The sequence below is a fragment of the Phocoena phocoena genome, chromosome 10, assembly GCF_963924675.1.
Source record: "Phocoena phocoena chromosome 10, mPhoPho1.1, whole genome shotgun sequence".
In the NCBI taxonomy this organism is placed as follows: Eukaryota; Metazoa; Chordata; class Mammalia; order Artiodactyla; family Phocoenidae; genus Phocoena; species Phocoena phocoena.
In genome coordinates this window covers 43,560,903-43,583,859 of record NC_089228.1, presented here as the reverse complement: position 1 = coordinate 43,583,859, position 22,957 = coordinate 43,560,903, and the positions used below count along the sequence as shown (strand labels likewise).

At 55.0% G+C, this 22,957-nt stretch overlaps 2 protein-coding genes across 7 annotated transcripts in view; one reads left to right on the top strand and one right to left on the bottom strand.

The window, feature by feature from the left end:
- TTC21A (tetratricopeptide repeat domain 21A) overlaps positions 1-12,517 on the bottom strand; it is a 29,393-nt gene extending 16,876 nt beyond the window's left edge. Inside the window, exons 1-8 of one of the 2 annotated variants that reach the window (XM_065884741.1) lie at positions 12,491-12,517; positions 11,041-11,170; positions 10,187-10,297; positions 9,353-9,519; positions 7,883-8,005; positions 5,877-6,034; positions 2,871-2,955; positions 880-978 (exon numbers count right to left, since the gene is read on the bottom strand). In XM_065884741.1, coding sequence (XP_065740813.1) covers positions 880-978; positions 2,871-2,955; positions 5,877-6,034; positions 7,883-8,005; positions 9,353-9,519; positions 10,187-10,297; positions 11,041-11,170; positions 12,491-12,517 — 900 coding nt within the window. The remainder of the gene's footprint in view (positions 1-879; positions 979-2,870; positions 2,956-5,876; positions 6,035-7,882; positions 8,006-9,352; positions 9,520-10,186; positions 10,298-11,040; positions 11,171-12,490) is intronic. The other variant, XM_065884742.1, reaches the window with a different exon arrangement.
- A 274-nt stretch (positions 12,518-12,791) lies between these two features.
- GORASP1 (golgi reassembly stacking protein 1) lies at positions 12,792-22,014 on the top strand. 5 transcript variants are annotated; one of them, XM_065885864.1, is made up of 9 exons: positions 12,792-12,854; positions 16,912-16,992; positions 17,497-17,700; positions 19,165-19,251; positions 19,395-19,484; positions 19,812-20,015; positions 20,756-20,906; positions 21,361-21,513; positions 21,767-22,014. In XM_065885864.1, the coding sequence occupies exons 1-9, from the start codon at positions 12,792-12,794 to the stop codon at positions 22,012-22,014; spliced, it is 1,281 nt and encodes a 426-aa protein (XP_065741936.1). The 5 variants fall into 5 exon arrangements, with proteins under 5 accessions (XP_065741936.1, XP_065741935.1, XP_065741937.1 ...); XM_065885863.1 differs by having other exon boundaries at positions 19,395-19,525; positions 19,763-20,015; XM_065885865.1 differs by lacking the exon at positions 19,395-19,484.
- Positions 22,015-22,957: the final 943 nt, after the last annotated feature.

Sequence of the window (22,957 nt, the reverse complement as noted above, 5' to 3'; positions counted from 1 at the left end):
GGGTTGCTCAGGAAAGCCCAAGAGGTACCCTGTGTCCAGGCAGCTGGGTCCGGGTAGCTGTCCACCTCCCAAAGGACCCCCCGCTGGCCACATCTGTGGAACCCGCCTCCAGCCGCAGGCCCTCTGAGGGACCCAGCCCCTGTCTGGCCACAGTCATTAGTCCAACGAGTCACCAGGAGGTTTTTCACAAATTGAAGTTGCATGAGAGAAACTCTTTGTGTCCCACTGATGGAAAGTGGCTCTGAAGGCTGCGAGCAGCCACTTTCCCTGCCACACGTGGAGAATGAGGCAGAGAAAATCAGACATAGTTGTGGAGGACAAGAGGGTATCCCAGTGGCATTCGACTCCCCAGAGCTGCCCCTGTTCTTATGGCAATTCCTTCTAGTAAATCTGGCTCTGGGGCTCAAGGGTCTGACACAGACAGATTGTTTGGCAGCCTGGTCTGTTTGCACCTTGCCTGGCATCAGAGAGGCCTAGGCAGGCCAGCCTCACCAGGTCTCTTCCACAGAAAGGATATGGGAGTCCGGTGCTCCAGCACCCTGAGGTTAGAGCTGGGCGTTGCTCTGCTGTACCACAGCTGTGCCACTGCCCTCTTTCCCCAAACAGGGCGCCTCCCTCTCTGAAAGCACTTCTAGACCTCACCTCCGTGATCTTCATAGCATCTTTGAAGGACATGTAGGTGCAGGCTACAGAGCCCACAATTCAGTGATTGGCTGGAGGCAGGCAGTGGCCCCAGGGTCTGGGCCACCAGCCTGAGAGGCCAAGTTTAAGCCAGAGAGGGGAGGGGCAGGGTCCTCAGGGAGCTTCCAGGGAGCACAGGTCTCCCCTGGGGAACATAACAAGAAGCACTCGTTCAGAAACCAGGGAGCACCTTCTTACCAGTCTGCCCACCACAAGAATTTTTTTAAGATGCAGGCTTGGATTTTGGGGCTCTCTTGTTTCCAGCGCCTTAATCAGATTTCTAACACGCTCGGCAGCCTACAAGAACAAAACACAATGTCAAAGGCAGTATATAAAAGGGGAGTGGGGCAGAGGTTCTCAACTGTGGCTGCCCGTGAACACCAGCTGGGAGATCTTAAAAACACCCAGGCCCCCAAGCCAGCCCCAGAGATTCAGAGTTAATTGGCCTTGGGCGGGCCCAGGCTTCAGTATTACTTCAGAGCCTCATTGGCGGAACTTTCAGGAACATTATTCATCCCAGAGCTGGCACTGTCACTTTGTTCATGAATTTGTGAAAAGCAGCTGCCCTTTGGGACACCCCCAGGCAGGGCCAGGAGCCACCTGTCATGGTGCCCACATCACAGCCCACCAGGCTGGCAGCAAACCACCTGGGCTGGCCCAGGAGCAAATGGTCAGGGCAGGTCCCTGGCCCCAAACCCCTGCTCCATTTTGACGTGAGTCACCACATTGGCTCTTCTCTGTCATTCCAGTGAATGCTCCCAACGACCCTGTAAGTCAGTGTAACTATAGATACCCGAATTTTTCAGTCCAGCAGATGAAGGGTCAGAAAGGTTAGGTCATTTTCTCAAGGTTACCCAGCCAACGAGGTGGCTGACTGACTCCAAAGCCTGTGTTCTTTCCAATGGACTCTTCTGCCCACTCTCTATATGGGAGTAGGGAGTTTTTAATCCCCAGCTGCAAAGAAGTGCCAGAAGAGAAGCCCGGGGTAGGGTAGATCTTTTCTGCAAGACAAGAACTGGGCAGCCCGAGCTGGGGCGAGGGGCAGATCCCAGAGTTTGAGGTGGGAACGAAGGAGAAGAATTAAATGCTAATTGCCCTTGGGCCTAACCTTCAGGCCAGGCCTTAGGAAGGCCTGCCCAGGGCTCTGGGGTCTCAGGGAGCAGAGGACATGACTGTTCTCTTGTTCTGACCCAGAGACAGTGGTAGAGCCCTTTTTGAGGGTTCCTCCCAAATACGAACGGTGCCCTCCACCTCACCTCACCCCACAAAATCCGTAATTTCAGAGCTGGCCAGATGGAACCAGAAACTTCCTCTTCCCACCATGACCCCTTACAGCCTCTTGATATGTCACACTCCCTGCAGAGGCAATGTCTTTATTCAGAAGGCAGGGTTTTAGCTGAATACACAAACTCTTTTTGAAAATAAGAAGCTGTCTGGGCATGGAGGTTTTCATTAAGAATTCTAGGTGCTTCTGATTGGATGTGAGGGCTCTTTGGGGTTTCTTTGGAAAACTACAAGGCTTAGGAGCAAGTCTGGGGCCAGGTACTGCCTGGTACTGTCAATACCTGAGCAATTCCAACCATTCCCTAAAAAAAGCATTTCCTGAAATATGAAATACAACTGTGGGGAATTCCCTGGTGGTTCAGTGGTTAGTACTCAGCACTTTCACTGCCGTGGGCCTGGGTTCAATCCCTGGTCATGGAACTAAGATCCTGCAAGTCGTGTGGTGTGGCAAAAAAACAAACAAGAAAACCCCAAACAAACAAACAAAACTCCCACAACCATGACTTCTATCAGGTAACATGGAGCAAATTATTGTAGTACACCAGGCACTGTTCCCAGTTGTCCCACCTGTCATCTTAGTCCTTATGACAAGCTCACGGAGTGGGTGGAATTATCTCCATTTTACAGATGAGCATCTTGGGGCTCATTCAGGTGGAGACACCTGCCCAGGGTCACACAGGGAACATGTGGCAGAACCAGAGTTAGCCTCACTGCTGGCCTTTGGAACTCTGTGGCTCAAAGACCAGACCAGAGCAGACCTCCCTGGCAGGGAGTATGGAGGAGGGGGCAGGGAGCTGAGACCCAGGGAGCCCCCTCCAATGCCTTGGGGGTGGAGGTGCTGTGAGGGGTCCCTCCTTGGCTGTGTTGGTTTCAAGGCGTAACTTCTGAGTCTTGAAAGAACTTACTGTGGTTATGTTTCCTTCTCTTGCAAGCTCATGCACAGCTAGAATTTGGCAGGCATCAATATTGCTTTCATCTTTTTCTAGGATTCTGAAATAGGAAGAGGAGCCACATGAATTGAGAATGTTCAGAGGCAAAGCTAGGAAGGTGTGGCGGCAACTTCTGATTGTCTCCTAACATCCATTCTCCCCTTCTCCTTTTAATAATAGAACCCCCAAACTGTTGGGGCACGGGGCTACCGGAAAAGACTACATTTTCCAGCCCCCCATTGCAGCTCAGGAGTGACCATGTGATTAATTTCTGCCCAATAGGATGCAAGCGGAAGTGCCCAGGATATATCCAGTGGTGCCCCTACAGCATGCCTTCCATTTCTTCTCTTTCCTCCTTCCTGCTGGTTGGAATGTGGACCATGTGAGCAACATTTTAGGAACAGGACAGCAATGAGAGAGAAGGGGCCTGGGACCCTACAGAGTTAAGCTGTCATCCTAGCCCTGGCCCACCACCCAAACTTTTCCCTGAGAGAGGAATAACATCTTATGTTATTTAAGTCACATATTTGGGGGTGTCTTCGTGACAGAAGCCCATTATGTCCCAAATAGCACAGGTATGACCGTGGTGCCAAGGTCCAGGGGGGCCAGAGAGGTGCTTGGGGGGCAGTCTGCAGCTGTAAGATGGAAAGGAACCTTGGTTTCCATCATATGTCCTTGGGAAGATGCAGCTCCTGATCATATTGTGGAGTTTTCTATATTCTGTTTCTTTTCTTTTCTTTTCTTTTTTGGCCACACCGAGTGGCATGCAGGATCTTAGTTCCCCAGTCAGGGATCGAACCCATGCCCCCTGCACTGGGAGCATGGAGTCTTAAACACTGGACCGCCAGGGAAGTCCCAATATTCTATTTCTTTACAGGAAATTTCCTATTTTTCAGCCTGATCAGGGAATGGCCCTTCTGCTTAATTGACGGTTACTCTAAATGACATAGAAAATTCCAACACGATTAGGCGCAGTCAACAGTCAAAGACTTCTAAGCATTTATGATGAAGTTGAAGGCACTGTGAACCTCATAATTTGGAAATTAAAAAAAACTTTTAAAAGATGTATGGACTAAAAAAGAATCAGAACGAATGTTAGAAAATTTTTAGAACCAAAAGATACTGAAGATACTACTGAAGTATCCAAATGTGTAGATACTGTTAAATGGTACCTCTAGGGACATTCATAGACTTAAATGCTTATCTTGTAAAAGAAGATTGAGAATGGCCAGGCATCCAACTCAAGAGTCAGACAATAACAACAGAGTAACTCCACAGGAGGTAGTTGGCAGAAAATAATAAAGAGCAGAAATTAATAAATTAGGAAACAAAGATAATAGCATCAACAAAACTCAAAGCTGGTTCTTTAAATGAAAGAGACAAATTATTTTAGTATCAGTGGAGAAAAATAAGAGAAGGAAAAAATAAACAATTTTTAGGGCTGAAAAGAGAAACACACCTACAGAGAGCAGAGATTTAAAGAGCAATGGGGATATGTATAACTGACTCACTTTGTTATAAAGCAGAAACTAACACACCATTGTAAGGCAATTATACTCCAATAAAGATTAAAAAAAAAAAAAGAGCAATGCGGGAGGGGCTTCCCTGGCAGTCCAGTGGTTAGGACGCCGCGCTTCCATTGCAGGGGGCATGGTTTTGATCCCTGGTTAGGGAACTAAGATCCTGCATGCCGTGTGGTGTGGCCAGAAAAAAAAAAAAAAAATTAAAGAGCAATGGGGGAACTCTATGAGCTGGGAAACCCTCCATGAGGGAAGGTGTTGGGTGTTGGACTCAACCCACTGGCACCAAACACCATCTCCCTGCAGGTGGATGCGGCAGGGCCTGGGCAGGGAGGCCGCATACACTCAAGGTTGAGGCCTTCAGCCAGGTGTTTCCAGGTATCCTGTGGGCCCAAGGCAGAGCCTCCAAAGCAAGCTCTTGACCCAGCTCCTGCCAAGGACACCGGCCAGGTGTCAACTGTGAGAGAGGGCTGCTGAGGACCTGCCCAGGCCTGGCACAGGCTGGAATCACTTTCAGTTTCCTACCAGCGCCTCTTTCTGAGACTCAAATTCCAGCTATCATCAGAGGAGTTATCATCCCTCCACAGGGAAGGAAGAGGTATGTTTGTGTTTTGTTTTATTTTTCCCACACACAACTTAGTAAAAACTTGTAGTGGTGACTCATGGTCACTCAGAAAAAAACATAGTCCACTAACTCTTTTTAGGAAGAAAATTGGTACTGTACGTTTTAGGATTACTGTAATAAAAATAGTTAAAGCGTTAGAGGTTAAAGAGATAAGCTTCAGTTATCTAGAAAATTCCATTCTACAAAACCCTCCATCAAACATCCCTCCCCTGAAGCCATCTTTATCTCTATTCACAGTGAAAGTGCTTCAGGATCACCCTATACTTGGCGTCTGGCTTCCACAGACCGCATAACTCCTGAACCCTAGGCTGTCTTCCGGATGCACTCAGCTTGCTACTAAAGTCTTCTCTCAGGCAACAATGACCTTTGTCCCCTGAAGTTTTTATTAACGCATATCACACCCACAGTTTTTAAAAGTAACTAATACAGTAGTCCCTTTCTCCCTTTACTCTCCCCTCCCACCACTCCTCAGAGACAACTGCTCTTTACCCTGTAACTCTTGTTGCTTTGGGTTCCTTTGGTAGTTCCCTCCATCTCTCTCCTAAACACTATGCTTAGACCTCTTGACAGGCCTATTTCTTGATTCCTCCACTGCAGGTCTCTGCTGTTGGCTTCCTGCTATGACAGGTAAGTGTCTAGTTCACGTCCATCCTCCCTCTCCTCCCCCACCCCCAATGTCATAATGTCACTATTCATAACTCCTGTTGACAATACTGACTTTTGTGTTTTACTCCATCAAGTACACAGCAGCTCCCATCTCGCCTCTGTGTAAGATGGGAACGATTAGCCCCCTTGGCTAGCAAAGGAAGGAAATAGTAGGTTGGCCCCGTTCCTCACCTGTGTCCCATTTCTACCGTTCGCTCCCAGTCCTGCCGAGCCAAGAACAGCCGCATCTTTAGGACCAAGGCCGGCAGGAAACTGCCCCAGGCGACGGTGATCTGGTTCACCACCTCCAGGGCCCCCGAGTAGTTCTGCAGCATCATGAAGTACGTTGCCTGTCGAAAGCCAAAGAAAAGAGTCCCACTGGTGCCCACGAAGGATGGAGGGGTGTCAGGGTCCCCACCAGGACAGGAGCAGAGCCTGACATGTGGGCAGGATCCATCACTCAGAGTGACAAATCAGGGTCCACAGCCGTCTTGGGTTCCTTGAGAGACAAGGCAGGGGCTCCAGGAGATGGCTGAGCCCTGAGCAGGCCTGGGACAGAGCAAGGTCATGGGAGGGCCCCCCCGCCTCCCCAGCCCCCACCCCCAGCGGAGAAGCTGGAGTTGCTGGGCACCTTCCAATTCCACATATGGCCCATCATTTCCCATTCACTTTCCTAAAATTCACCACTGAAAACTGCTCACTGGGCCAGTGCAGCAACTCGGAGTCGGTTAGGGTTTGCAGGTAACCCTCCCCTCCCCACGGCAAGCCTGCGGTGCTTTTTTGCTCTCAAGGCACACCAGGCTGGGGTCATGGCCTCTGCAGGCAGCCAGCCACCAGGCTCTCCTGGGTGAGTCATGACACAGATGCCTGAGGGGCAGGGGGCAATGCTCCCAAAAGGCTTGAAATTGGACTCTGAAAGGACGGCTTCAGTTTACAGTAACTCTCCATTAAGAGACTTATTAAAAACAAGAGGAGGATTATTCTAAATAAAGATATATGCATAAATGTGTTCACTGTAGAACGTTCTAAGTGTATAACTAGAAACAATCTCAATATCCAAACAATAGGAGGCGGGGTCGGCAGATTACATTAGGCCCACACAACAGGGGCCTGGCTTTACGCAGACATTCAGAATGACACGTGCTTATGATATAACCTTACATGAAGAAAAAGAGACCAAACGGTAAGATGCCCTATGATTACAACTATATGAACTACCCACACTATCTCCCACCCCATGGTGGGTGCTGTGTGTGACCTCATTCAGGAAAAGGGGAGTTGGCCGCTGACAGCTCTCGGGGGAGTCTCCCTCCTGGGATCACCCGTGGCTGCAGGGAGCTGCCTGGTACCAGGTCACACACCTCCATGAGGGGCAGGTCACACAGTCAGCATCTTGTCAGTGAGGGAGTCAGTGAAGGGCCATCCCAGCTCCATAATTCCAAGCAGATCCGGCTGAGGCCTTCACTGGAGCTGCTTCACAGCCCAAGTTCTCGCTCCTGCTTCTTTCACTTTCTCCACAAGTGTTGGTCGCAAGGGCATAACCTGCTAAACCTCCTGTGAGATAACCTCATGGCCTCTGCTCCCCAGAAAACCACCGAAGGCACACCCCGAACCAATGCGTAGAAGAAAGACTCGGAGACATGGCCCTAAAATGTTAACATGGGTTGTTCGGGGGTGGTAGGGCTAAGGATGCCATTTTAAATCACCTTTTGACCTTCTTAGACTTCTGGTTTTTTAATGAGTAAGTATTCATTTTGTAAGAAAGGATATACAAACAGAAGAGGATAAGAGGATGGTTTTTCCATCATAGATTGATTCAACGAGGGCCACATCAGAAAAAGGAAACAATTTAAATTAAGGTCAGAAAATACAAAACACATACCTCCCTTCTCTTATGGCCAACTAAGTGAATTTAACAGGTTAGATGAGAAAGTGTGAAAGAAAGATGCATAGAAAAGGGGCAGTGGGTGAAAACAAAAGGCAAAGAGACAAAGCCTGCCAGAGCTGAGGGAGCCTAGCCTCCAAGAAGACCCCACACAGGCAACGGAAACTCAAGACTGGGCAGGTAGCAGGGAGGACTGGAGCAGGCTCGGGGCTGTTCTGAGTCCCTGATGCTCTCCAGACCTTTGTTCCTCATCCACCAGCTGGAGGGTCTAGAGACTGAGGTCTCTGGGTGGGGACATTCTTGCCCCTCCTACCTTTCCCATCAGCCCCAGAACATCTTTGGTGTCCTGAATGCCATGCTCGAGGTACTTGATGGATTTCTTCACAGTGTGGGGTTTGTCTGAGCTGAGGTCCACCCAGCCTCTGAGCACGTAGCCCTGGCATAAGAACAAGGGGAAAGATGAAGTGCTTGGTCCTGTATCGCCTCCATCCAGACTGCCTCTCCTGCCCACATCCCGCCCTTTGTCATTCCACTCCCTGAGGCCCTGCTGGGCACCACTGCTCCCAGATCCCAGGTGAGCCCTGCTCTCTCCCTACAGGCCTTCATACCTCTTGTTCCTTCGTCTGGAATGCCCTTCCCAGTACGCGCCCCCCAAACCAAGTCCCTTCATCTGATTAACCACCACCAGTCTTTAAAACTCAGCCGAGGAGGCCCCTCCTGTAGGAGGCTTTCCTTGACCTTCCAGGCTGGGTTGGGGCCCTCCCTATGACCCCTATGGTTCTCTTGCCCCTTATGGAGGCACTACCACCTGTCTTGTCATTGCGTGTTTATTTTACACTGGGGTCAGGGCACCAGGGTAGGGCCACTCCAGCTCTCTCCACTTCTTAGACCAGCACAGGGCCCGGCCTGCATGGGAAGCCGGGAATGCCCTCTGAGCGGGCAAGTGGCCATACTGAGCTCATGGGCCTTGGTGGCTCCCCTTCAGCCTTCATCCCGCCTCGCCTGGCAGGTGCCACAGGCCAGGCCCAGGAGGCAAGGTTAGAGGGGTGCTTGGAAGACCCTGCCCTTAAGCATCTCTCACAGCCTAGAGCAGGTTTCTCAATTCTTTTCCATTACTGCCCCCCTAAGGAGACTTTTTAGTCATTTCTCCCCCAATCATTCCCTCCCCCTCCAAGAAATTTTAATATCACAGATATACCATTTATGTACTGTGTTTATATCTGTGTTTTATATACAAACAGTGAGGTTTTTTTTCACCCCATCCTCTAAGAACCAATTTTCACCCCCTTGGGGGGCTGGGGGTGATATATACCCTGCTGAGATGCATGGCTTAGACTGAGGCTTCTAATTCTACCATGAGTACAATTCTACAGCACATGACATCCACTGCATATGAGATCTTCTGTGTGAGCCACCGCTGACACCTAGCAGATCACTGCAAGGAAGGAATACAGGCCCGGTGTAGTCAGCTCATCTAGTTTTTCAAAAGAACCAAGAAATCTGGACTTTTAGGTAAAAATCTTCTGATTTCTAAATGTCAGCAAACTAATTTAAGATTTTAAAAATATATAGTGCAGGCCACAAAACCTATCTACAATCGGACTCTACGGACAAAGGCCAGTGTGTAGTTGTCTAAACCCTGAGCCAGCATGGGTCTTGTTGGTGTCTGGGTGTGGCCCTCCCCCAGCCCCAGGGCCCTCCATGGGAGTAAGGGCCACGCTTTAGGATGTGTTTGGACACTGCTTTCTTCGGCTGTTGCCCCCAAAATGCCCAGGGCTGGTACCTCTCTGGAGCTGCTGGAGACCTTCAACGTGCGGTCAATGTATTCCTTGGCCTTGTCATGGCGGCCCATGAGCCACAGGAAGAGGCCGGCATAGTACAGGGCAGTCCCGCTGGCTGTCTTGCGGATTTCCTTCAGGCTGCTCTCAAGTTCCTGAATCGCGTCTCGGTCTGGGAATCCGAGAGAGAGGAGGAAGGGGACAAGTTAGGATGGGGAGGTCTGTCTGGCCCTGCCTCTCCACGCTCTGGGCCTCCCTCAACACACGGAGCTGACTGCACGACAGCCCAGGGCCTGGGAACCAGGAACACTGGCCCGTGTGATGCCACAGGAGCTGCCCAGCCCTGGAACTGGGTTTGCTGGCTGAGATTTATCTTTTCTCCTCTGTGCCCAGCAGTTTGCTGGGCAAACAGATCAAACCTGAACCCCCCACCTCAGGCCCACAATCCATTCCGGGTGAGGAAATTGCAGTTTGTACGTGGTTTCTTAGAATCTCTTCCTGACTCTAGAGAGGTGCAGATGAGGGGCAGAATTTTTTATTTTGGCTTGGTTTTTCTCGACAAGATCTTGGCAAGGGAAACCAGGGTGTCTCCCTAGCTCTTGGGATGTGGAAGGAGGACCCCTCCCACTGTCATGCTTTCTGCCTGCGGCTCCCACTCAGTTGGGCCTGGGCATGGGGTCTTCTTTGAGGTCTCCATGGGGAGGGGAGGGGACCCACTCCTCACAGCACCTGCAGTCTCGGGCGCACACACCTCCTGCAGCCCAAGAGGGGCTATATCTCTGGAGTGGGGCTCTCTCTTCCCCACTGGGCCAGGCCTGGCTGAGCATGGCTGCACTCACCGATGGTTTCACAGCACTTGTGAGCATAAATGAGAGCCATGATGGAGCACAGGGACACATCTGGGTGATTCTGGATGCTCTCTAGGCTGCTGATGGCATCCTGGATGCGCTCTGTGAAGACAGCCCAAGTGGTTATTCTCTGGGGCTCCATGCTCAGAGGGCAGGAGGCTCCATGGCAGACACAGGGCTGACCCAAGGCTTGGTACCACCTGACCCAAGACTTGGACTAACTGGTCCAAAAGGTCACTAGTGGCCCAAGTTCCCCGAAGACTGAAGCTTCCTGAAAGGGCTGCTGGCGCCATGGTCCAGGAGTATGCACAAGGATTCCTGTAGGTTGGTTCTGAAGAAGGACCTCTGTGCATTCCCAGCTAGGTGCTCAGCTATATTTATCCTTCCATGTCCACTGACATTGGCCATGGGCAGCTCAGCTGGCCCCCCGCCCTGGACGACCTTCTAAATGTCAGTGAGTCGCACCTCCATGGGCCCCACTTCTCCCCCTGCTCCTGTCCCACACCTGCCTGTGGCCACACCTACCACTTCCTCCTTTTTCTGCACTACTGGCTCTCAGTTTCCAAGCCTGGGATTGGTTCAACAATCTTGCAGTCATCTTACTCCTAACTCATTTTACAGATAGGGAGACTGAGGTGCAGAGCAGGGGTAGTGAGGTCTCTGAGGTCTCAAAAGTCAACTAGATATGGATTACATTCTGTGGATTAACCTGGGAATCTAGCTACTGAGTGTAAGACTTTTTCCATGGGAACATGATTGGGGTAGAAGTAGGCATCCAGGTGGAGCCAGCACATTAGTGCTGGGCTAGTGCCTGAGGTCAGAAGGCAACACTGACGAGTCCCTACCTTCCCTGAGGACTCCATAGGCTTTAAAGAACTGCAGCACTGGGTCACTGCTGAATTTTTCTAGGCCCACGGCCGCGGCCTGCTGCACATGGCGGAAGTACTTTTCTTGGCTGTAATAAATGATCCCAGCCTACGAGGAGGAAGACACTGTTGCAATAGTCCCAGCCCCTTTTCTGTCTGTTCTGACCTGCTCCCTCCCCTAGTCCCTTCTCCTCTTCCAATTCTGTAAAGAGAAGAGAAAGAATATTCAGACCTCATCCCATTCCTCCCCAGCCCCAGGAACAGCTCCATACAGTTTTCTTGGGAAGGAGTTTGGAGATGTTTGTTTTGGAATTAACCACAGATTCTGGTTCAAATGTGATGGGGAGTTCAACTCAGGTTTTGCCTTAGGAAGGGAATAAGAGGGAAGAAAGTGAACCGATAATAAGAATCATGACGCCAGTACTTAGAGGTACAAGTTATTGTGGGCTAACCACCTGTGGGGAAGTGTACCAAGGGCTTTACGCCCATCATCTATGCATTATCCTCTCCATATCCTTCACAGTTAAGGAAGCCGAAGCCCATGGAGGCTGTGGCTTGACAAAGGTCACATAGTAAGAGGCGCTGAGATTTCAAAGTGAAGTCTCACTTCCCCTAAGGTTTGTGGGTGCCGGGGTTGGGGACAGATGTGGTTGGATTGTGAACAGCCTTGTGGGCCATATGAAAAAGCCCAGACACCATCCTGAGGGTAATAGGAAGCAGCTGGAATGGTTTTAAGCGTTGAGCACGGGGGTGGGTGGGTGGGGATGTACTCAGGTGTGTGTTTTTGCAAACACTCTGGCGTGTGTGTGTGTGTGTGTGTGTGTGTGTTGGGGTGGTCGTGGATGTTGGTGGCGGTGGTGGTGGTGGTGGGGGACTGCTGGTGAAGAAAGCCGAAGCAGAGAAACCAGTTGGGAAGGGGACTGTTGCAGGTGCCCAGAGGGGAGATGGTGGTGATCCTGGACTAGGAGATAAAAAGTGGGTGTTCTCAGGAGACATTTAGGAGCTGATACTTCCTGCCGATAGACAGGATCTGGAGATTAGTATGGGAAAGAGTAAAGGCTGGGGGATCAAATGGTGGTGCGATCCACTGAGGTGAAGGACCCAGAAGAGGCACAGGCAGGGGAAGGGGAGATAATGGCTAGGTGATGGAGCTGGGTTTTTATGCTTTGGTCTGGGGCAGCTCGGGGATAGGACTGGGTGGGGATGATGACTGTGGGCTCAGAGAACACTAGAGAGGATGCGCTTGCCACGGAGAGTGAGGCGAGAAGGGACGAAGGCAGCCTGAAGAGGCCGGGGACAGCGAAAGGCGGGTAGCGGAGGCAGCACGAGCGGTCAGAGAGGTAACAGGAGAGCTGCAAGGCGCGGGGGTCACCAGGCCAGGGGCGGAGAGTCCCGGAGGGAGCGGCTGGGCAGTGCTCGGGCCACGCACCATAAGGGAGGAATCATTGATGCTCATCTCCGGGCACCCGCGGCTCCGAGTCCGGGTCTGGTGGTGCCTCGCGGAGCGGGACTCCCGAGTCACAGTCCCGGTCGCGCCTCTCGCGGCCTGCTGTTGGAGGCGCGCGCGTCCTTGGAAACGGAGCAGCCTGCCGCTCTCTAAGGGCTTCAGAGTTAAGGGTGGGCGTGGCCATGCACCCACGTGACAAGGCGCGGGTAGTCGAGCGCCGAGAGGGCGAGTACGCTGGTGGCGCCGCGGTCCCGGGCACCGGCGCCCCGAGCCGACAGTGGCCATGGGCCTGGGCGCCAGCGCCGAGCAGCCCGCGGGAGGCACCGAGGGCTTCCACCTGCACGGGGTGAGTGGCCCCTGCGGCACCGGTGGCCTTGGCATGGCGTCCCCACCATTGTGCGGGGGACGTCCGATCACCGGTCTGGGGGCGGTAGAGGCGGGGTCTCGGCCTTAGTGCGGTCGCCCGGGGGAGAGTGATGCCCCTTCCCGGTAGGAGCCGCCGGCGAGAGATGGCGCCACGGCATTCCTGGGTCCCGGCCCGTCTGCGGCCGCGGGTCGGCCTGGCGCCAGCCCCAAGTGCCAGCTCTGCAGGAAGCTGGAGCGTTTCCTGGTCGTGTCGGGCCGCCCCGGAATGGCACTTCTCCCGGTTGAAGAGTGAAAGCACCAGGTCCAGTCGGGACGCATTTGTGCACTTGTGTGATCACATTTATGATCGCCTGTTGTGCACTGCGCTTGTTACTGGGCCTGGGGAGAGAGCCAACTAAGCCCAGGGCCCGGCTGTCCCCGCCCTTGGATCCAGGGGGTCGGGGCAACCGAGTGGACGCCAGCTGCGGGGAGCCTGCCAGCGCGCATCCTGCCTGTGGTGGGGTCGAAGACCGCTGAGAACCAGCCCGGGAAAGTGGGAGCGGGAGAGCCAAGAGAATGCGGCAGAGGGCTCGGGGAGAGAGTTTGCGGGGGATGGTGGGGGGAGGGCTCCCCGGTGGAACATTGCGGAGAAGCGCGGTAAGGCCGCGGCTGATAATGTGCCTTTGGTGTCGCCACAGAGGTCCCGGGGAAAGTGGAGATGGAGTGGGTTCCTAGAGCCTGAAGGTGAGGAGAGGGGCCCGCAGCAAGATGGAGATTTGGAGTGATTTGTACTGCGGAGAAGGAGGGGCTGTAACAGAGCTGAGAGGGGCAGGAGAGTGTCCGTCCCCGGCGCGCCGCGGGGCAGGACTCCCTTCTCCCTTGTGCACGGTGGATGGCAGCAGAGATGGGGGTAGGCAGACAGGCTTGTCAGTTTGGTGCTTGGCTGTTGAGCGATCTCTGCATTGTGATGGGAGGCTCTGTTAACAACTATGGGGGAGGGGGGCAGCTAAAGAAGAAGTTTCCTAAAAGGAAAGCCAGGATGGCTTCAGGACCCAGAGGTAACAGAATCTGTGCTTGGTGGTGGGCTTTCCCTAGTGGACGTCATGGTGAGGCACCGGACAGAAAAGGTGGACAGTGAAATGCATGCAGCCAGAAGAGTCTTACAACAGGTTTGATGGAAGGCAAATTGAGGATATCGACAATGGCGGGTGGGGTGGTGGTGGTGACGTTGGTGACGTTGGTGATGGTGGTGATGGTAAGAGTGAAGATGGGAAGGGCCTGTTGGAGAGGGACAGAATGGAGAGACTGGGGAATTGGAGGTCTTCATTCACAAAACAGTTTTTTGACCCCCGTTTCATACGTGTAGTTTTATTTAGTTGATGTACAATATTATATATGTGTACAATATAGTGATTCACAATTTTTAAAGGTTATACTCCATTTATAGTTATTACAAAATATTGGCTGTATTCCCTGCATTGTACAGTATATCCTTATAGCCAAAACAGTGATTTTGAGCACATATGCTGTGGCAGGTAGAGTTCCAGGCACTGGAGATAAAGCAGTGAGCAGAAAAGATATTGTCCCTTTTCTCATGGAGTTTACATTTGGATGCCAGCAGAGAGTGAAGGGAGACAGACAGGAAATATATGGTAGGTGGTGATCATTGCTAGCAAGAAAAGTAAAGCAGAGTGAGGGGATCCAGAGTGATGAGTGGGTGCTCTTGTATACAGGGGTCAGGAAAGGCCTCTGATCAAGTCACGTTTGAAAAGACACCTTGGAAGGAAGTAAGGACAATACAGATATTTGGGGGAAGAGCGTTCTGGGCAGAGGGAGGCCCTGAGGTGGGACTGTGCTTGCTGGGCTTGAGGAGAAGCAAGGAGGTGGGGTTGGTGTGCTTGGGTGGCGTGGCCCATGTGAGGAGAGTGCTAAAGCATGAGGCCAGGTTGCTTGGGGCCTTGCGTTTTGTCCTGAGGATTTAGGATTTTATGCTGAGCTGTGGAGCCACTGGGAGGTTTTAAGTGGAGGTGTGACACCGCCTCCTAAACATTTAAAAATAAAAGCGAAGAGCAAGTGTGCTGCCTTCCCTAAATATTGGCGTTCCCACGGTGTGCTGGGCATGGTGGAGGAGTCACTGTCTTCGGCAGTGGACAGGAGCAGACTCTGGGTCAGATTTCCTGGGGTCAGGCTGTTGCTGAATAACTGAGTGCTTTTCCTCCCCTGTCAGTTGGGGTTAGCGAGACCGTTAAATGACAGGGGAAGCAGGTGGTGCAGTCTTCTGGCACCCAGCCAAGCCTCAGAAGGCGTAAACTGCCATCGTTGTTTATCACTCTAGGTGCCCTGATGGGAGATACAGGGGGGAGGGGGAGTGTTATGAAAGCAGCACTCGTTGTGGGGCTGCGGGATCTGGGGTGATGGGAACGCCCAAGGGAGAGCCAGACAGAGGGGACGCTTGTTGCGGGGCCGGGGGTGCGGTGGGCAGCACCACAGGTGATTTCCGCTGTGGAGCCATAGTGGGTGATGACAAGGCCCAGAGCAAGGGGCCTTGACAAGGCCAGACTGAGGACAAGGCCACAGGAGAGGGGAGGTGGAGGCGCTGGGTGGGCTGGGAGAGGGCCGGGCCTGCGCACTGGGGGCCCGAGCCTCTGAGCCTCATTAATGGTGGAGGTTGGCAGACACAGTGTTGAGGAGGGTAGAGGGCAACCGGCCTCTGGAGTGGGGGCCTTACCCGAGGGAGGTGGAGTGGCCCAGAGCAGGGAGGAGCAGCTCCCTGCCAGCTCTCCCTGGCGAACTGTCCTCTGATTCTCCAAAGACCCCTCATCCTAGCTTCCCCCTGAAGGGACGGAGGGGCAGGCTCCAAGCAGCTGCTCTCTGGGCCAGGCCAACTAGGGCTGGAGTTGGTTTCTGGGCTCATTCTCACTGGAAGCCATGGCAGCTTCTGGAGGTGGCAAGGTGGGGCTCTGTCGGTTCCACTGCCCTGGAGGGAGCCCTCATTCCAGGGGTGAACTGGCCTTGATCCATAGCCTCAGCGGTGAGCTCTCCTTCAGTGTGGGGACTCCAAGACTGGAGGGGCTAGTGGGTGGCAGAAGCCATGGGGGCCTTCCCCTCAAGGAAGCATCTGGAACCTGAGGCCACATGAGCCCTGTGCCCTGTGGGCTGCTGGCCTGGCTGGTGCCTGACCAACAGGGCATCAAGTGCTCACAGCCAAAGGCCTGAGGGTGTGGGGCCCATATTCGGTCCAGACCTGGGGATAAAGGCTGCATTGTTTGAGCGAAGCTCTGTGAATGGGGCCTTTGAGATGGATTTCCACCATAGCTGCAAGCCTGGTTGTGGTGTTTTTGGAGACAGCAGGGAGTTCGGGAGTTGAGGGCAGGGCAGGAGCCCCTTGGGCTGGGAATGGCCGCTGGAGGAGCTGTCCTGTGTGGGGAGGTTGGATGGTGAGGGGACTCTGCCCTGCTCACCAGGCTCCCTGGCTCAGGCTCATTCCAGACCCTGGGGTCTGCTCTCCTCAGCCACCCCTCCTCAACAGCTCCTATCGCCCCACCTGTGGAACTGGGCCAGGATCTGTCACCACAGGGTCAGGGGCTCTCTGGGATCTGGCCACAGGCTGCCTTCTGCACTCCGTCTTTCTGGGCATGGCCCTGGCTCCATCCATCCTGGGGCACTCCCTTCCTGTCCACATCTAAACATTTCTGGTAAACCCTTCTGGCTTTCCAGCAGCCCCAGCCCAGGCTTCTGGGGCAGCCGTCTGTGTCACCCTGTCTCCGTGTGGCCTACTGCTCTGGGTTCTCCTATGAGGCATCTTTGGAAGCATCTGTGGATCATACTCAGGAAAGAGTCATTTTCCAAAAGAGGAAAACCTGTGCCCAGGAAGGTAGTGAGAGAAGATGGAGTGAGCCTTGACCATGCCCATGTGTGGCCTGCCTGGAATGGTTCATGCTGGTGTCTGTGTCCTCGCCGGGACACGGGCAGTGGTGATGGTTTCTCGAATTGACGGCTGGGGGCTTCTGGGAGAGCCCCGGGGTCAGCGCAGTGACCGTGGCCTCTGTGCAGCACAGGTGCAGGAGAACTCCCCCGCCCAGCAGGCAGGCCTGGAGCCCTACTTCGACTTCATCGTCACCATCGGGCACTCAAGGCTGGTGAGGCCCCCCTTCTGCCTCTGCTTTGCTTGTGTGTGTCTCCTGCCGTCCCACAGGGGCCCCAGCCCTGCTCCTGCCTCCCTTTTCTGCTGAAGGGAGGCTGAGCCCCATCTCCCCTTCTTCCTGAGCCTGATGGGGGCCCTGCCTGGAGCTCAGCTCCCGGGCTCTCAGGGGTGGGCTGGAGCAGGTGGACTCCTGGCACTGGCTGCAAGGTCTACAGGGCCTGCCCAGAGGGGCCTGAGAAGTGTGAGAGCTCTGGAAGGGGCAGCTCAGAGTGGGCAGTGCTGCAATGCTCTGGACCCCGGGGGCTCTTTGCTTACTTTGTTGTGTTCTCCGGGGGGACTGAAGGAGGAAGGTTTAGCAGGGCTTGGGGGTGCTGGGGGGTCACAGTGGCTGCAGGCCCAGCCACCAAGGCCCTTGCCCCATCTCAGACCCAGACTTGTCTGGGGGGCCTGGCCGGGTGTGTGTGTGGGGGTCCGGGAGTCAGCCCCGCTGCCCCTGCAGAACAAGGAGAATGACACGCTCAAGGCCCTACTGAAGGCCAATGTGGAGAAGCCGGTGAAGCTGGAGGTGTTCAGCATGAAGACCAATAAGGTGCGCGAGGTGGAGGTGGTGCCCAGCAACATGTGGGGCGGCCAGGGCCTGCTGGGTGCCAGCGTGCGCTTCTGCAGCTTCCGAAGGGCCAGCGAGCATGTGTGGCACGTGCTGGTGAGTGGGCAGGGCGTATGGGATGGGTGTGTGGTGGGGGCCTCCCGGGAGAGGCCAGCAGACAGTGGGTCTATTAGAGGGTCCCAAGGGCAGGGTGTGGTCTCCCCTTTCCAGTGTCCCAGAGAGCGCAACTCCTCTCAGCCCAACAGTGCCCTGTGACTTAGGGCATTTTCTTACCCTCTAGACGTTGGCTTCTTCTTTGGAAAGGTGGGGGCGCCATCTGCTGGAAGCTTGGTTGTACTGCCAGAAGGCTGCTGCTGCGGCTGCTTTAGTCTTTATCTAAAAGAGTGTTTTTTTCTGGTGTACTCTAGGGGAGGGGTCCCCAACCCCAGGGTCGCGGACTGGTACTGGTCCCCAGCCTGTTAGGAACCAGGCCTCACAGCAGGAGGTGAGCAGCAGGCGAGCGAGCAAAGCTTCATCTGCTGCTCCCCATCGCTCGCGTGACCGCCCGAACCGTTAACACCCCCGCCGTCCGTGGAAAAATTGTCTTCCACAAAACTGGTCCTTGGTGCCAGAAGGGTCGGAGACCGCTGCTCTAGGATATTATGATTTTTCTTGGCAGGTCCCCTGAGAGCACCCTTGGGCACTGGGCTGGTGCCTGGGGTCTGAACCTTAATGAATCTCTGTGACTGAGTTGTCACAGATGTTGCTGTTAGTGTTCGTTCATTGACACACATGCACACGTGACATGCAGTCACTCATGGGGCCCAAGTTCTTGAATGCTCGGTCCTACGGCTTGATGGACAGAGGGTGCCCTGAGCTGGACACTGGCTGATTTGGTCTCTAGCCCCTTCTATTGCTCACTGACTCCTCGTGGGAGCCTTCTCAACCTTTTCAGCCAGCCTCAGTTTGTCCATAAGTGCAATGGGGGTGGTGATACAAATCCCTCTATATTTCCCGGGAGATTGGGGGTTGGGTAGTGGAGCTTTCCAAGGGAGAAGGCAATCCTCGTACCCACTTCTCACCACCCTCTCCTTCAACCTCCCCCCACCCGCCACCCCATGGGTCTTCAGTTCTGTGCCTGCAGCCGTAACAGCAATGCAGTTGGGCACTTACTGTGGGCCAAGGTGTGGTTTTCATTCAGTGCATATATTATTTTTTTTAATCTTCTCAGCAACTCTTGAGTGAGCACTACATATCCCACTTTTAATTGTGGGGAAACTGAGGCCGAGGGGTTAAGTGCTTGTCCATAGCGCCCTAGCTAGCCGCTGGTGGAGCCAGGAGTTGGACCTAGGTAGTCAGATGTGGGAGCTCCTGCCTGTGGCACGGTGCTGCCCTCTGCTGGACAGGCTGTGGACCGGGGGAGGCAGGGGAACCAGGGGCTGGGCTGGGAGAGTCTGGGCTTGAGGTCCTGGCCTGGGGACAGAGGACAGGTGGAGAGGCAGCTCCTGGAGAGGCAGCTTCCCACCCGCCGCCCCCCAGAAGCAAGGCCGATAGTTGGATAGTTCGTGATTCTTTCCTCAGGATGTGGAACCCTGTTCCCCTGCCTCCCTCGCTGGCTTGCGCCCCTACACCGACTACGTGGTTGGCTCAGACCAGATCCTCCAGGAGGTAAGGAACCACACACAGCCTTCCCCCCGGCCCCCTGGATGGGGTGTGGAGAAGTGGGTACTGTCCATGAGAAGCGTCTTGTCTTGTGAGGCTTCCCATCCCAGGGTGGGAGCAGGGCTCAGGTGCCATGTTGTCTGTCGTAGTCCGAGGACTTCTTCTCACTCATTGAGTCCCATGAGGGGAAGCCCTTGAAGCTGATGATTTATAACTCCGAGTCCGACTCCTGCCGGGAGGTGACTGTCACTCCCAATGCAGCCTGGGGAGGAGAGGGCAGGTATTTCCTGGGGTTGCAGGGCTGCAGGGTGGGGCCCTGGTGGGGCCGTGGGGGACCCTGGCCATTGGGCATGGACCTGGAGTCCCATGGTGGGGATGGAGGGATGGGCCCTGGGCCCAGGGGTCCTGAGGCTGACAGTTGGTCCATGAGGCCCCCTCATTGCTGGTGGATGGGGGTGGCAGGGATAGGAAGGGCTGTGGGACAAGCCCTGGAGTGAATGTTTCTGGTCTTCGGCAGCCTGGGCTGTGGTATCGGCTATGGGTATCTGCACCGGATCCCAACCCAGCCTCCCAGCCACCACAAGAAGCCATCTGGTGTCCCACCACCTGGTGTCCCGCCACCTGGTGTCCCGCCACCTGGTATCCCGCCACTTGGTGTCCTGCCGCCTGGTGTCCCGCCGCCTGGTGCCCCACCACCTGGACCCACCCTGCAGGACTCTCCTGCCCCTTCTGGCCTGGAGACAGGCTCCAGGCAGGGTGACTACGTGGAGGTACGTGGGGAGCACCTGCCAGCTGTGGCGAGAGGGGAGCTTCATGTGGGCAGAAGGGCCTGCAGCTGGGAAGAGGAGACTGGGGGCTGTCCTCACTGGGGGCCTGCCTGCAGAAGCCTTGGGAGGCCCATCTGCTTGTGGGACCCAGTGGGAGAAGATGGGCCCATCCTGGGACAGCAGAACCTACTTCGGTTCTCCTGCCACTTGGGTCTGGAGGTGAGGGTAGTGTGAGGCACTGGTTGTCATTTTCATTTCATGACTGGGAAACTAAGGCCCAGAGGTGGGCAGAGACTTGTTCTGTGCCTCCGTGAGTCTGTGGTAAAGTTAGGCCAGGGGCTGGGTGTCTGTCTGGGTCTGCAGCCAGATCGTGGCTGTTGAGAGGTCCCCCAAGTGCCTCTGGGCATTGGGCTGGTGCCTGGGGTCTGCACGGGGGCCCTTGGGGACTGCTGTCCAGGCATGGACTCTTCCTGTGGGTCATGGATGGGGCTCCGTCAGGTGGGCCCTTGGGGCTGCTCATCAGAGTGGGAAGGGTGCCCCGAGTCCATGTCCGCACTGCACGGGAGGCCAGCCAGGCCCCTCTTGCCTGACTTCACATCTGCTGTAGAGGAAGCGTTAGATGCCCAGGGCTGTTTGCTCCCTTGGGCTGAGTGGTGCTCCCGGTGGGTGTGAGCTGGCGGTTAGGTTTGACTACCCTGTCCAACAGACCCCTCCTGTTCCTTTTTTTCCCTGGCTCCCTGTAGGCCCTGCTGCAGGCACCTGGCTCCTCCAAGGAGGAACAGCTCCCTGGGCCCAAGAGTCCTGGCCATGGCACTCCAGACCTTGACGACCTTCCCCGTTCCATGGAGATTCCTCTTCAGCCTCCGCCTCCACTGCAGCGAGTCATGGACCCAGGTACCGAGCAGGCTGAGGAAGCTGAGGGCCTGCAAGCCCTGTGCTGGAGCAAGTCCCGGGCTCTGGGCTGGACTTCAGCAGACCCACTGAGCCCTCCTATCTGATATCCGCCAAGATAACTGCAGGTGATCCAATCAGTATACGGATGGCAAGACTGCCGTCCAGAGGAGAGAGGGGGCCTGCTCAAGGTCACACAGCACACTGGGCACACAGCAGGGTCTGGGCCCTCTGCCACTGGGCTATTCCCATGATACCCAACCCCAGGCCCCTTTCTTTCCTCAGAAACCAGCAGTGGGGAACCTCTGGGGTTGGCTGGGGGCATTGCCACGGGCTGAGGAGGTTACAGTCTCTGGCCGGGCCAGATGCCCCAGGAACAGGGTGCCGTGAGCCCAGGGTGCTGGCCTTCCAGTGGTCAGGGTTTTGTTCTGGTAGAGAACCGTGCACCTTCCCCTAGGCTTCCTGGACGTGTCCGGCATCTCCCTCTTGGACAGCAGCAACGCCAGCGCCTGGTCTGGGCTGCCCTCCTCCACAGAGCTGACCTCCACTGCGGTCTCAGCCTCAGGGCCGGAGGACGTCTGCTCCAGCAGGGGTTCTCGTGAGCGTGGTGGTGAGTGGCCGGCCGGCACCTTCGGAGGCCTTCTGGGAAGGCCCCCGGGTTGTGGGGAAGGCGGCCCTGAGTCTCTCAGCTGGGTTAGAGGCTGACCTGCAGGTGGAATGCAGCCGCATCAAGGCATTTGTACGCTAAATCGCCCATCCCCCATCAACGCTGGGGGTGGGAGTTGAGGGTCAGCGGGGTTACTGCCCCAGGCCACACTGGCCCTGGTCTGTGGGCCTCCTCAGCTCCACCCCGTGTGTTTCAGGTGAGGCCACCTGGTCTGGGTCAGAATTTGAGGTCTCCTTCCCAGACAGCCCAGGCGCCCAGGCGGACCACCTGCCTCAGCTGACACTTCCCGACAGCCTCACCTGTGCAGCCTCACCAGAAGATGGGCTGTCCGCTGAGCTGCTCGAAGCCCAGGCTGAGGAGGAGTCAGCAAGCACAGAGAGCCCAGATTTCGGGGCACAGGCTGAGGGGGCAGCCAGCCAGGCACAGCTCTCCCCCCCAGAATAACACCCCAGGCACTAAGAAGGGCCTCTGATGGCATTTCATGAGGCCCAGAAGTGGGAGGCAGCTCAGGCCAACACTGCGTGGCCAAGCCCCCTGCATTACGCTTCCTAGGCTGCTGCTGACAGGGGGTGGGGGGTGGCGTGGCTTGTGTCCACTCAGACGCTACTGGTCTCCAAGAGGTGACCTCCCAGCATTCATTCTGCCTGATGGTCCTGCCTTTGGGGAATTGGCCACTTGTTTGAGAATCTCAAGTACTTTTGGGGTAGTAGGGGGCTGGGAGTAGCACCCAGGTTAAATAAGTTTTCCAGGAGATAGGGTCGGAGAGCAAAGGATTCTTTGCCGCTCTGGTAGGGTGTGGAACTTCAGTGGCCGTGGGCCATGGGGAAGGGCATCTTTGGGCCACGTACCCACTGCTTGCTCCTGCTCTGTGGGTGCACAGAAGGTAGCAGAGTCCAGGCACCATCAGGTGTGAAGATGGGGTGAGGGATGAAGGGCTTGGTGTGGAGTGTTTGCCTGATCGCTCTGTAGGGCTTGTAGTGATTCTTTCCACAGAGCTCAGCCAGCTCTATCTGTAATGGAAGGCACCCCCAAGCCCTGGGGACCCCTGCCGCTCCAATTACCGTCTCACTCTGTGCCACACAGCACAGTTGGCTCATGCTAACCACATATTCCAGCCATGGTTGGAGGAGAGGCAGTGAACTTGCCCACCTCTTCTGAGGGAGGATGGTTGGAAATTCTAGGCCCTTCAGCACACTCACCTGTGCTTGGACCACGATGCTTCTTCTTCGCCACCGTCTACACCCCACAGACCTGGGGACACACAAGTGTCCCCAGTTGTGACTCCTGTCAGCTCCCAAACTTTTACAACCATCTCTTCTAAATATAGAAGTCATCCAGCCAGCCCCAGTGGTGAGTAAAAGTTACAAATTTAATTTCACCATCCTAA